Source organism: Heterodontus francisci, chromosome 23 (genome assembly GCF_036365525.1).
Source record: "Heterodontus francisci isolate sHetFra1 chromosome 23, sHetFra1.hap1, whole genome shotgun sequence".
NCBI classification, from domain to species: domain Eukaryota; kingdom Metazoa; phylum Chordata; class Chondrichthyes; order Heterodontiformes; family Heterodontidae; genus Heterodontus; species Heterodontus francisci.
This window is the reverse complement of record NC_090393.1, coordinates 32,526,212-32,540,301: the sequence shown is the minus strand read 5'-3', so window position 1 is coordinate 32,540,301 and position 14,090 is coordinate 32,526,212. Positions and strand designations below refer to the sequence as shown.

Genomic DNA, 14,090 nt, shown 5'->3' with positions numbered 1-14,090 from the left:
TCTTAACTGCCTCCTGAAATGGCCTAGCAAGCCACTCAATTAAGAGCACTTAGGGATGGGCAATAAATGCTGGCCTTGTAGTAATGCCCACAGCTTGTGAATGAATATTAAAAACCAACAAAAATAGACTGAAGAACAAATGTTTTGATAATTTAATTTTCAAAAATTCTGTTTCCTCTGTACTACACAAATTCATGTTTTGTTTCCAACCTTGGCTAGGAATAAGAAACATTCAGAAGCTGCCACCCTGACTTAGCTGGATAAGGCAGTGGATAGTTAAGCCATACAGACTAGGTATATCCCAGATTTGATCCCCAATATGTGCAGAGTTAGCCAATCCCAGCCAGGGCAGGGGGAAGGGAGGGCCTTCTTGGTTTCCAATGTGGAAAACTGCACAGGATCAAGCTCAGCTGCAATTCCTGCAGGTAGCTAGCCTGCCAACACTCACCATCCAGACTCAAGCTAAAACTAGCCATTTGGCAAGGTACCAGGAGTTTCCAGTACCCATGAAACCATAACCCAGCAAGAATAACTGAACAATTTCAGAAAAGGAGAGGAAGATAGAATAAATAAAAGTTGACTATTTTAAATGCTTCTGATTTAACATAGATTATTCAAGCATAGCTGTCCACAGTTTTCAGCAAGACATCTCTGTGGCTTAAATATATTAAAATAGGAATAAACCAACTGAGAAAGATTGTGGTCATTAGAGAGAAAGTCAGCAGAGTAACAAAATGCAAGACTTCTTTGCATTCAGTTCACTTGTACAAAGTACATTCAATTTCGAGGTGGCAACTGGTCAAGTTTTACTTAAAATGAAGTGTGATAGAAAAACATGTTGTAGTTAGGATCCTAGAAAAGGGAAAACAATAGGAACTACAGAGAAAATTAATGAACTGAGATCACAAACCTTCAGTTGATTAAATTTAAGGAGATCGCTGTCTGCAGGTAAGCCACCCATGAAAGACGACAGGAGTCTGCGCTGCTCCGACCGCCTTTCTGAGCCTGCTCGAGTGGAAGCATGTGGTTGGGCTGGAATACTCATTCCCTGTTTGAAGGAGAGTGCGTTATTAATATTGGTCCTGCTAGAATCTGCAGTGTTCATCACACTTTTCTCTTGTACATCAAATAAAGAGTTCTTATAATTAGTTATTTGCCTCGTACAGTATGTTTGATGCTGAATGGAGATGGAAATTATTAGCTCTCATTGTCTTGTGATAACGTGTTTTATAGCAATCTGACAAACAAATACATGTCTCCAAAATACAACAGCTGTCAAGTTCAGGGTCACTGAAAAATTTCAGTGCTGTTTTTAATCATGGAATCCATAAAAATCACCCTCCTCTGCTCTGCAACTGATTCCGCACTGTCACTTCTAGTGCTAACTGATAGTCTGCTGTTCTAGGGGATTCAACACTGTTCCATACTGTAGGTTGGAAATCTTGCAACAGTTTAGCAAGATTAGGGACTCTCATGCACAGCCTGTGGCAAAGTTCAATCTCACAGAGCTGTGCCAAAAGTGGAACCCACTGGCTCTGTGAACCATTGGGAAGGAAAAAGAGAAATGCCAACATTAATGGGGAGCGGGAGAAGAATGTCACTGAGATTTAGGAACAGACAATACCTATTTATTTATATATATTCATAATTTTGTACAATTTCATCACAGGAAATAAGAAAATTCCCTACAATTGTTTGGCACAATGTTCTGCGGAGCTCTGATTACAACATCTTAAGGGACCCAATTCTTCATTCAGAAGGAAATTACACAATATACTACCTGAATAACACACAACTCACTTTTTATACGACTCCCAAATACTGTTCTACCTGGTAATAACGTCTGCAAAGGAATTACTACTTGGAATGGTTAATAGGCAGGTCATATGGGCCACCAGCTTCTTTCGTTTATTTCAGTTAAATTGTTATATCCATAACTAGCACAATGGTAAACTTGTCACAACATATTATTCACGGTGTTCTAAATTGGTTAATAGAGCATGTTGCCCAGGCTATAATGACAATACCTACTCTAAAGCACAATTACATATTCTGGTAATATACTTTCAACAATATTTTATAATAATCAAGAAGAGCTATACAGTGAACCAATAATTAGTTGGTAAAAAGTACTGAAACTAAACTCACTAAATTGTAAACCTGAACAACATAAAGCTGAAAATCTCAACAAAAAAAAATATATTTTGACCACTGAACATGTACAGATCTGGTTTTAAAAAATCAAGTGCAAACTTAACTTTCTCCCTTTGTATATGTGTGACTTTGCCATAACCCTATCATGTTAAAAGCAATTAAATATGACACATTCATTTAGTCCCACTCCCACTACAATAATACACTACAGTCATGATCAACCTAGTTTAGCTTCAATGCATCCAACCCCCAACACCAAAATAAAAGCAAAAATGATGGAAGAGACCCATTTTTTGCATCTAAAAAAATTAAACATTGTTGCATGAGTTCTAAAGTGCCTTCAGAATTTAATCTTGGACTTCAGATACAAATCAGGCCCAGAAAAAAAATGACAATTATTAGGAAATCAGAATCCCCATTTCAAATTTACCCTCCAATGTTTTTTCTGCTCAGTAATCTACTTGTGTGTCAGCTGGTGGCTCATCAGCTAACGCGCCACTGATGTTGAGGTATTTTGCTTTGTCCTTCTTACTGATCTTGTAATAGCCTTCACTGCGGGCACAGCCTGTGACATGCTCCTCATTCCGTCCTCCTTTTTCTTTTCTTAACAGTGGAACTATAAGTATGTGCAAGGTGTTAAGGAGAAATTCTGAAGTGTTTCCAGACACATCAAGCAAAAAGTTGCTTTATTAGTGAAAGATTGTATTAAAACAGTGAGATTTTCTCACAATCTTGCTTCAAGTTAGAAGTCAGAGAGCCATCAGAGCACAGGAGGAGGCCATTCGGTTCACCGAGTCCATGCCAGCTCTCTGTAGAGCAATCCATGCAGTCCCATCCCCCCACTCTATCCCTGTAGCCCTGCAAGTTTATTTCCCTCAAATGCCGATGCAATTTCCTTTTGAAATCATTGATCGTCTCTGCTTCCACCACCTTACAGACAGTGAGTTCCAGTAACCAAAGTGTATCAAGCATCCTCAAAGTAAAAAGATCACATAGTGAAACAAATAATTTTCAGCAAAATTCATTAAAAACATAATTAGTAAGAATGTAACACGTGGATATTAAATTTATTTCACATTACAAATTTTAGTTATAAATATTCGGTATAATGGCAGATTTCCCATGACCCTCTCATTGACAGTCGGAACATAAGCTATTTTACATTAACTGGAGTATTTGTGTCCTGTTGGGAGGGGGAAAAAAAGATTGATTTAGAGTGACTGCTGAATGGCCTACTCCTGTTTCTATAATCAATTTTTATTAATTGTTTTCTCGGGCTTTTTATTAGGACATTGGAAATAAAATTCTATGGCTGTCCATTATTCAGTGAAAATCATAAACCATTATATTTCTTTACCTGTTTAAAAAAAAAAATTATCTGGTGCTTAGCAGTAGTACTTATGGGAAATGGGATTTACTTATACTGGAGGTGGTCTTACATTTTGGTAGTGCTGCAATTTGATAGTAATGACGTTAGAAGCAGTGGAGTGGGTCTAGGGGTTTGGCATCACTGGAAATGGAATACAATATTTAGTAGACCTGGGGGTGGAATATCGAGTTTGACTCCTTGATGGATTCCTGCTAATTGCATTAATGAGTGGAGTAAGAGGTGGTGGTAATGTCAGTCCTCTCTGACACCACCAGATGAGGATGGAGGCATCTCAGGACACACAACACTGGCTTGTAACTTTCTAAAAGATTTCTGTAAGCAGTAAATTTGGTGTTTACTGATTGGTTCCTGAAAGTGTATGGTTGTATCCCTGCCATGTTTATTATCTCTCTCTTTCCAGTCTCTTCTGCTCCTGCCTCTGTCTAAAATTAGAATATTTGCATTAGCTACCACAGATGTTTTCTGCTTGTTTTAAAATAAATTATTGAGTTTTGGAATCAACCTCAAATTAGGATGAGGAAAGATAATGTATTATGTATGACAATAATGGTATGTATTACTTGGCTTAACACGCTTTCTAAACTTTACTTAAAACCAACAAGCTGCAAGTCTTATCAGTACAGGTTGTGACAAATATGAAATTAAAAAAAATTATAAAAGCATGATGTTGAAATGTTTACAATCACTTTTCCCAATAAAACGTTGAGATTGAATTTTCCTATTATTAATATTGACATGTTTAGATACAAGTTTCCTCATTTTGAAGGGAGTTTTCAGTTTGCTTGCAAAAATTAACATAAAACATGTAATAGGAAGAAATGAAAGTGTGCAGCATATACAAGATATGCATAAACCTTTTAAACAAATGACCTGTGGCAATGCTCACAATTAGTCAAAGATTTTGTAAGTACAAGGGTGTGATGCCAATTAGTACCACTAGGAATACTGCGTCAGCATTGGGAGAGAGGTGGCTCTGGAATAACTTGCATAGAATTTCAGGGTTTAGCATTGTTTTGAGAGGGTCCCATGCTCTGAAAGCACTGAATTAGAATTAGAATTAGAACATTACAGCGCAGTACAGGCCCTTCGGCCCTTGATGTTGCGCCGACCTGTGAAACCATCTGACCTACACTATTCCATTTTCATCCATATGTCTATCCAATGTCCACTTAAATGCCCTTAAAGTTGGCGAATCTACTACTGCTGCAGGCAGGGCGTTCCACGCCCTTACTACTCTCTGAGTAAAGAAACTACCTCTCACATCTGTCCTATATCTATCACCCCTCAACTTGAAGCTATGTCCCCTCGTGTTTGCCATCACCATCCGAGGAAAAAGACTCTCACTATCCACCCTATCTAACCCTCTGATTATCTTATATGTCTCTATTAAGTCACCTCTCCTCCTCCTTCTCTCCAACGAAAACAACCTCAAGTCCCTCAGCCTTTCCTCGTAAGACCTTCCCTCCATACCAGGCAACATCCTAGTAAATCTCCTCTGCACTCTTTCCATAGCTTCCACTTCCTTCCTATAATGCGGTGACCAGAACTGCACGCAATACTCCAGGTGCGGTCTCACCAGAGTTTTGTACAGCTGCAGCATGACCTCGTGGCTCCGAAACTCGACCCCCCTACTAATAAAAGCTAACACACCATATGCCTTCTTAACAGCCCTATTAACCTGGTTAGCAACCTTCAGGGATTTATGCACCTGGACACCAAGATCTCTCTGTTCATCTACACTACCAAGAATCTTCCCATTAGCCCATTCCTGTTACTCCTTCCAAAGTGAATCACCTCACACTTTTCCGCATTAAACTCCATTTGCCATCTCTCAGCCCAGCTCTGCAGCCTATCTATGTCTCTCTGTACCCTACAACATCCTTCGGCACTATCCACAACTCCACCGACCTTAGTGTCATCTGCAAATTTACTAACCCACCCTTCTACACCCTCTTCCAGGTCATTTATAAAAATGACAAACAGCAGTGGCCCCAAAACAGATCCTTGCGGTACACCACTAGTAACTAAACTCCAGGATGAACATTTGCCATCAACCACCACCCTCTGTCTTCTTTCAGCTAGCCAATTTCTGATCCAAAGCTCTAAATCGCCTTCAACCCCATACTTCCGTATTTTCTGCAATAGCCTACCGTGGGGAACCTTATCAAACGCCTTACTGAAATCCATATACACCACATCCACTGCTTTACCCTCATCCACCTGTTTGGTCACCTTCTCGAAAAACTCAATAAGATTTGTGAGGCACGACCTACCCGTCACAAAACCGTGCTGACTATCTCTAATGTACTTATTCTTTTCAAGATGATTATAAATCCTGTCTCTTATAACCTTTTCCAACATTTTACCCACAACCGAAGTAAGGCTCACAGGTCTATAATTACCAGGGCTGTCTCTACTCCCCTTCTTGAACAAGGGGACAACATTTGCAATCCTCCAGTCTTCCGGCACTATTCCTGTCGACAATGACGACATAAAGATCAAGGACAAAGGCTCTGCAATCTCCTCCCTCGCTTCCCAGAGAATCCTAGGATAAATCCCATCTGGCCCAGGGGACTTATCTATTTTCACACCTTCCAAAATTGCTAACACCTCCTCCTTGTGAACCTCAACCCCACTGGAATGGGGTTCCTGTAGCACTCGAGAGGGAAGTTTTTGAAATGTTGCTGGAGTTCCAGAAATCAGGAAGAACTGGGAACATGAACACAGAGGGGGACCTGGGATCTTGGAAATGGGGTGCGAAATTCTAGAGAGGGGGATACTGAGGTATTGGAGGCTTGAGGACCGAAGACTGGCAGTATTAAAATTGCTGGACTGTGCAGCCTTGTGGGGACTGCAGCCCAGGAGAATAGGTCCCAAACTGCCATTCGTCCATTTCAAACCATCTGGGGCCCAACCCCTTGTGATATCCCCGTCCATCAGCCTCCATCTGATCCATCTACAGCTTGTTGTGCACCATTGGATATATTGCCTCAACTACCCTTCCTCCCAATCACCTTCCCCATTGTCAGTTGGTTTCCGTCTATAATTTCCTACATTAAAGCAATGTTATCCAATACATTAGCCACTGGCTAATTGGGAATTCAGATGTGGCTAATTGCATTCCTGATTAGTAAATAAAAAATGAGCAATGGACACCATTGTTGGGCATGTGATCTTAATACTCATATTTGCATGGTTTATGGTCGTGGAGGGAAGAGTACGAAGTCATGAAGATGCACAGATTGCATGTTGGGAAATTTGGTAAATGCACATGCTCAGAATGCAGAGAATGCCCGTCTAACTTTTGAGATGAAATTTGAGATGAAACTGCTGAAATTTTTCCAGTCAAAGCCCATTAAATTTGAGACAGTTTGAGGCCTTCAAATAAAAGCTTTAGTAAAGGTATTAAAAGACACAAAAGGTATATTTAATAACATTACTGTAAAATTTTTACATTTCTGACACTTTATTCAGTTTAGAACCTTATTTTGGGCATTAGAAATTGGAGTTATTGAGAGAAAAAAGTGACAGTTGTTTTTTCAAGAAGCATTTTGAGTGATTCAGTTGTTCATCGACAAACCACGACAGTTAAAAATAGACATATTGGGAAAGGATTTTGCTGTTTTAAATATTGGCATAGGCAGTTTCAATGTTAAATGTTAACTTAGAAGGCCTAGCTCAAAATTGTGATACAGGAAGGAATGTTTAACAGAAAGTATGTCTCATAATGTTTTAATAATATATAGACAGCTAGGTATAAGGAGCTGGTTGGAATGCTATAAGTTTGTTAAACCTAGTAAGTTGTCATGCAATTGTTGCTTTCAGGACTTGAAATAAATAAAAACATGTTTAAATGGTATATGTAATTGTGCAAGCTAGATATAGACTGCTATAAATGTGGAGTTGACTCAGGGTATTCCCCAAGGCAGTGACTGTTGCATTAATTACTTACATCTAATTTTAAAACTCTTTAAATACACTGCTATTGCAAAAAATACAAATAATTTCATATTGCGCTGCTGCACCAAACACTGGCAAAATGGCCCAATATTTACAATAGCCATTTTCTGTCTAGCAACGGTTTATTTATAATGAGGCAAAAGGAAGGGAGGATTAATGGAGACTGGTGAAGTGCAAAAACTACAAATCGGAAAGCCAGAAAATACTACAAACATTCAACAGGTCAGACAGCATCTGTGGATTGAACAGATAAGTTACTTAGTTTGAAATGGAACAAGTATCTTAGAAATTATTTACTGCAGTACACACTGTAAATGCCTCAGAATATTCAATGTTTACAGTTTAATAAACTGATGCGCCCGTTTTCAATCTTCTTCACTTGTTTTGTCTCTTTCACTCAGCGTGAAATTTGGCTTTTTTTCGTCCATTGCTAGTTTAGCGAAGTTGAGACTAACAATGGAGTGGCCTGTTCAGCAACCACCTCTGTACAGACCAGGGACTTAACTTGGAACATTACTGGTGTAGATGGTTCAGTAACACATTAGAAAGTGCATTTTTCAAATCAGCCATTGGAGGCTGGGTTAATATTTTCACTTTAAATTCCAAATGCACAAATTGAATTTCTCCCATTTGCTTAACGTTGTACAAGCATAAATGTTTGGCTCCAAGTGTGTGCATTCATGTATGTGAGAAGTGGAAAAACTATTCAACACAGGATAATCTGAGCCATTATTGTGTATAGGAATAAATAAATAAGTTTCCTGTTCCTTTTCTAACTAAGGATTCTGTAGAAGAGCAAGAATTATAATGCTGAATTATTTTCCATTAACTAATTCCATTTATCAACAGCACAAAGAAATTTAAGAATCAGACATGATTGAAGATGATCTGGAATGTACCATAAAATTCTCTCATCTCAAAAGACAAAAGAAGTGACCATGCTCAAGAAAAACTGTTGTCATAGATGCCACATAATGACTATCATAATTGAAAGGATATAAGGATGATGGACCCAAAGTGTGTCATTCAGACAGTCCATGCAATTATCCTGCAGAAGCATTCTATCATAGGTAATCTTCATGAATTTAATGTCTTCCTCATCCATTCCTTCATTCCATATGTCATATAAAATGGTCATCTCCTCAAATTCAGAGCGAGGTTCAAATAGTGACCTAGGTGGTGAAGATTCAGATGATAGAATGTCTTCATACCACTCATCCTCATGTTTTTTCCTATGCCTTCGAGTCCATCGTTCTCTAAATTTGGCTTTTTCTTGTTTCTCTTCATCTTCATATTCTTCATCTTCATCCTCCTCATCTTCAATTTTGATCTTCATCTGCAGTTCTTTCAAAGCCAACCTGTCAGATTCTTTTAGATGTTTTTTGCTTCTACAGTCCCAAAATGTATCTGTGTTATTCATGACACTTTCCTCTGAAGAAGGCTTAATCTTCTGTAAGTAGACATCTTCCCTAAAGTCTAATGTAACAGCTGCTGGGTCTTTCACTCCAAATTGATCATCACCCCACTGACTACAGAAGTCTTTAGTATCAGCTTGAGCTATACTGGCCTGCAGAGGAGGTTGTAGCTTACTGCCAACTTTAACCTTTGGTTCCTCTTTCAACTGGGAATCAAAAGTGGGGACTGGTGGTTGAGACACCTGTTTTTCCTTTGCATAGCTGATCTTGTGATGTGGGATCTTTTGGTTTGGAACATTACTGAGAGGTAAAGAAGGTACTGGTTCTGACAAGATTAATGCTGTTTCAGTTTCCGGTTTGTTTTTGTCTTCTAATTTTTCTCTGTTATTTGGCACACTTGTGGGCTTTATTGATGGACTCGAGGCAGAATCGGGCAATAACCCAAGGTCCATTGGGAAGTTAGGAGGAGTAATAAATGTGACAGGGAGAGGAAGGGAAGGTGGTAGCAAACTATTTACACTTAGCAATGGGGAAGTAGTAGAAGACGTTAGATGTTCTCTTTCTCCATCCAGTGAAGGCTTTTTGGATGCCAATGATGGAGATACAGCAGTATTTGCTTCAGGGAAAGCTACAGAAAAGTTAAAATCTCTGCCTGGAGTACGAGGAACTCCAGAATTTACACCAGGTGACTGAGATGGATATGTAAATGGACTGCCAGGAATGTGAGGTGAACTCAGAGTCAAGCTGTTCCCTGTTAATGGTCCTTCACTTCCTGGCGTCTGTGGAATTGTCTCAGTGCTCAGGGATGTCGTAAAACTTTTCACAGAATCAGCCACAAAATCACGCCCAGGAGTTCTTGGTGGACCATCTTCAGATGCTGCTTTCACCAAAACTGGATGTTCAGGCATGGGTGATCTAATGACTACAGGTCCCTCCCGTCTCCCTGGTGTTGGAGGAATTGCTGGTATGGACACAGATGGTTTTGCAAGGGATGACATGGAAGTGTCAGAGTCAGAATGGATTGTGATTTCTCTGCCAGGTGTGCGTGGAAGACCATCATCCTCATCTGCTGATGGTGAAGTGAACTTAATTTTATTACGCATTTCTGAGTCACTGTCATCAGACTTGTTCAGAACGCTGCCTTTAATAACTGACAGAGCAGCAAAGGCTCCTGTTGGGGTGGGCGGCCTGTGAGTTCCAACATCCTCGGCTGTGTCTACCTTTTGAGACTCAGCTATTTCAGGTTCCAATTCAATGTCTGGCTCAGGCTCCTTTGCTGCAAAAAAGATCAATGGAACACTCAAATAAAAAACTTAATAACTAAACTACATATGGATTTGAGACATTCCCATGAAATATAAACCTTCACTTCTCCCCCTCCCTCCTATCAGAGTCATACAGCACAGAAGGCAATTTGGCCCATCCTACCCTGTGCTGGCTCTCTGAAAGAGCTACCAATTTATCCCACTCCCGTGCTCTTTCCCCCATAGCTCGGCAAATTTTTCCTTCTTAAGTAGTGATCTAAGTTCATACGAACATATATACATATGAGCTAGGAGTAGGCTATTCAACCCCTCGAGCCTGCTCCGCCATTCTATAAAATCACGGCTGATCTGTTTGTGGAACCAACTCCACATTCCTGCCTACCCCCGATACCTTTTGATTCCCTTGTTTGTCAAGAATCTGTTTACCTCTACCTTAAAAACATTCAATGACCCTGCCTCCATTGCTCTCTGGGGAAGAGAGTTCCACAGACCCACGACCCTCAGAGAAGAAAATTCTCATCTCTGTCTTAAATGGGAGACCCCTTATTTTTAAACTGTGCCCCCTAATTTTAGTCTCTCCCACAAGGGGAAACATCCACCCTGTAAAGTCCCCTCAGGATCTTATATGTTTCAATAAGATCACCTCTCATTCTTCTAAACTCCAATGAATAAAGATCCAACCTGTCCAACCTTTCCTCCTAAGTTAACCCACTCATCCCAGGAATCAGTCGAGTGAACCTTCGCTGAACCGATTACAATGCAATGATATCTTTTCTTAAGTAAAGAGACCAAAACTGTACACAATACTCTAGATGTGGTCTCACCAAAGTGTCCAACTGTAGCAAAACATCTCTACTTCTGTATTCCATTCCCCTTGCAATAAACAACAACATTGTATTTGCATTCTTAATCACTTACTGTACCTGCATACTAACTTTTTGTGTATCATGTGCAAGGACACCCAGATCCCTCTCTTTCTCACAGTCCTGCAATCTCTCTCCATTTAAATAACATGTTGCTTTTCTATTCTTCCGGCCAAAGGGGACAAGTTCACACTTTCCCACATTATACTCCATCTACCAAATCTTTGCCCACTCACTTAACCTATCTATATCCTTTTGCAGAGTCCTTATTTCTCTTCACAACTCACAACTGTCTATCTTCGTGTCATCAGGAACTTTGGCAACCATAAATGCTGTCCCTTCATCCAAGTCATTGATATAGATTGTAAACAGTTGAGGCCCCAGCACCGATCCCTGAGGCACTCCACCGGTTACAGCTTGGCAACCTGAAAACCACCCATTTATGTACACTCTCTGTTTCCTGTTAGCTAACCAATACTCTATGTTACCTCCTATACCATGGGCTCTTATTTTGTGTAGTAACCTTTGATGTGGTACCTTGTCAAATGCCTTCTGGAAATCCAAGTACACCACATCCACAGGTTCCCCTTTATCCATGTTGCTCATTACTTCCTCAAAGAACTCTATCAAATTAAATACGATTTCCCTTTCACAAAACCACGTTGACTCTGCCTGATTGAATTGAGATTTTCTAAATGACCTGCTATAACCGCCTTAATAATAGATTCCAGCATTTTCCCTATGTCAGATGTTAAGCTAACTGGCCTGTAGTTTCCTGCTTTCTGTCTCCCTCCTTTCTTGAATAGTGGAGTTAGATTTGTTATTTTCCAATCTGATAGGACCTTTCCAGAATCCAGGGAATTTTGAAAAATTAAACCCAATGCATCCACTATCTCAGCAGCCATTTCTTTTATGATCCTAGGATGAAGTCCATCAGGGCCTGGGGACTTGTCAGCTTTTAGTTCTAACAGTTTTCTCAGTACCCCTTTCCTGGTGATGGTAACTGTTTTAAGTTCCTCCTTCCCTTTCAACTCTTGATTCACAATTATTTTTGTGATGTTATTGTATCTTCTACAGTGAAGACAGATGCAAAAAATCTGTTCAATTCCTCCGCTATTTCCTTATTTTCCATTATTAACTCCCCAGACGCACTTTGTAGAGGACCAACACTCACTTTACTTACTCTTTTCCTTTTTAAATAACTGTAGAAACTTTTACTATCTGTTTTTATATTTTCAGCTACCTTTCTCTCATATTCTATTTTCTCTCTCATTATTCTTTATCATTCTTTGCTGTTTTTTATATTCTGTCCAATCTTCTGACATGTCAATACTCTTCGCTGATTTGTACCCTTTTTCTTTCAATCTTTATCTTTAACTTCCTTAGTTAGCCATGGATGGTGCATCCTTCCCCTAAAGTTTTTCTTTCTCACTGGAATGTATCTTTGCTGAGTGTTATGAAATATTGTCTTAAATGTCTGCCACTACATCTCTACATCCCTAACCTAATTTCCCAGTCTACTTTAAGAAATTACTAATAAACTATCCCGAAAACACTCCATGAATTCATCTTTCAGGATACCTTTGCCAATCTGATTTGTCCAATCTATCTGTAGATTAAAATCACCCAAGATTATTGCTGTACCTTTCTCACAAGCCTCCATTATTTCTTCCTGTATACCCCATCCTACAGTATGGTTACTGTTGGGGGGCCTAAAGTTATGACTGAAGCTGCTTCCAGCACCCTTTCATAGAGTGCATTCCAGATCATCACAATTTGCAGGGCAAAAAAATTCTCATCTCCTCCCTGGCTTTTTCCCCCCACTTATTTTAAATCTGCCTTCTGGTTACCGATCCTTTTGCCCGTGAAAACAGTTTTTCTCTATCCACTCTATGAAAACCCCTCAATATTGAACACCTCTATTAAATCTCCCCTTAACCACCTCTGCTCTAAGGAAAGCAATCCCAACTACTCCAGTCATATCTCGTGTCTACAGCCGAGAAACAAACCATTTGGCTCAACCGGTCTACGCCAGCATTTATGCTCCACACGGGCCTCCTTGCACCCCTCTTCTTCAACCCTATCAACATATCCTTCTAGTCTTTTCTCCCTCATGTGCTTAATCTAGCTTCGCCTTAAATGCATCTATGCTTTTTGCCTCAACTAATTTAAGGTACTGCATTCCACATTCTTGCCAGTCTTTGGATAAAGAAGTTTCTCCTGAATTCCCTACTGGATTTAATAGCAAATATCTTATGTTTATGACCCTTAGTTTTTGAGTCCCGTACAAGTGGAAACATCACTGTCTCCCTATCAAACCTCTTCATCATTTTAAAGGCCTCTATCAAGTTAAAATAACCATTCTGGAATAACTATTAGCTATAAATTTATATCTAATCATTAAAAAGATAAGATAGCATACAACTTAACACTAAATGAATTATATTAATCAACAAAGTAGACTTTGCAAAAACGGCACCACCTTCTCTTTTTCTTTCAGGCTCATTTTCAGTACTTAATGAACATTATGTCAGCTGTGGCTCAGTTAGCAACACTCTCGCCTTGAGTCAAAAGGTTGTGGGTTCAAGTCCCATTCCAGGACATGAGCACAAAAATCTAGGCTGACACTCCAGTGCAGTACTGTCAGAGGTGCCATCAACCTGAGGTCCTGTCAGCCCTCTCAGGTGGATGGGAAAGTTCCCAGAGCACTATTCTGAAGAAGAGCCGGGGAGTTATCCCTGATGCCGAGCAACATTTATCCCTCAACCAACATTACAAAAACAGATTATCTGGTCGTTATCACATTGCTGCTAATGCGAGCTTACTGTGTGCAAATTGGCAGCATTACAATAGTGACTACACTTCAAAAGTACTTAATTGGCTCTAAAGTCCTTTGGACATCCTGTGGTTGTGAAAGGCACTATATAAATGCAATTTCCCCCCCTTTCTTTTCAGTATTGTAATCTCCCCAGATAACTGAAATCCTTCATCCCTGGCACCATTCTAGTAAATGTCCTCTGCACCCTTTCCAAAGCCTTGACAT

General features: G+C 39.7%; 1 protein-coding gene across 1 annotated transcript in view; it reads right to left on the bottom strand.

The window, feature by feature from the left end:
• Window positions 1-810: 810 nt before the first annotated feature.
• setd1ba (SET domain containing 1B, histone lysine methyltransferase a) overlaps window positions 811-14,090 on the bottom strand; it is a 168,686-nt gene continuing 155,406 nt past the window's right edge. The window contains 5 exon segments of the mRNA XM_068055493.1: window positions 811-852; window positions 911-1,048; window positions 2,616-2,736; window positions 2,738-2,780; window positions 8,504-10,195. Coding sequence (XP_067911594.1) covers window positions 811-852; window positions 911-1,048; window positions 2,616-2,736; window positions 2,738-2,780; window positions 8,504-10,195 — 2,036 coding nt within the window.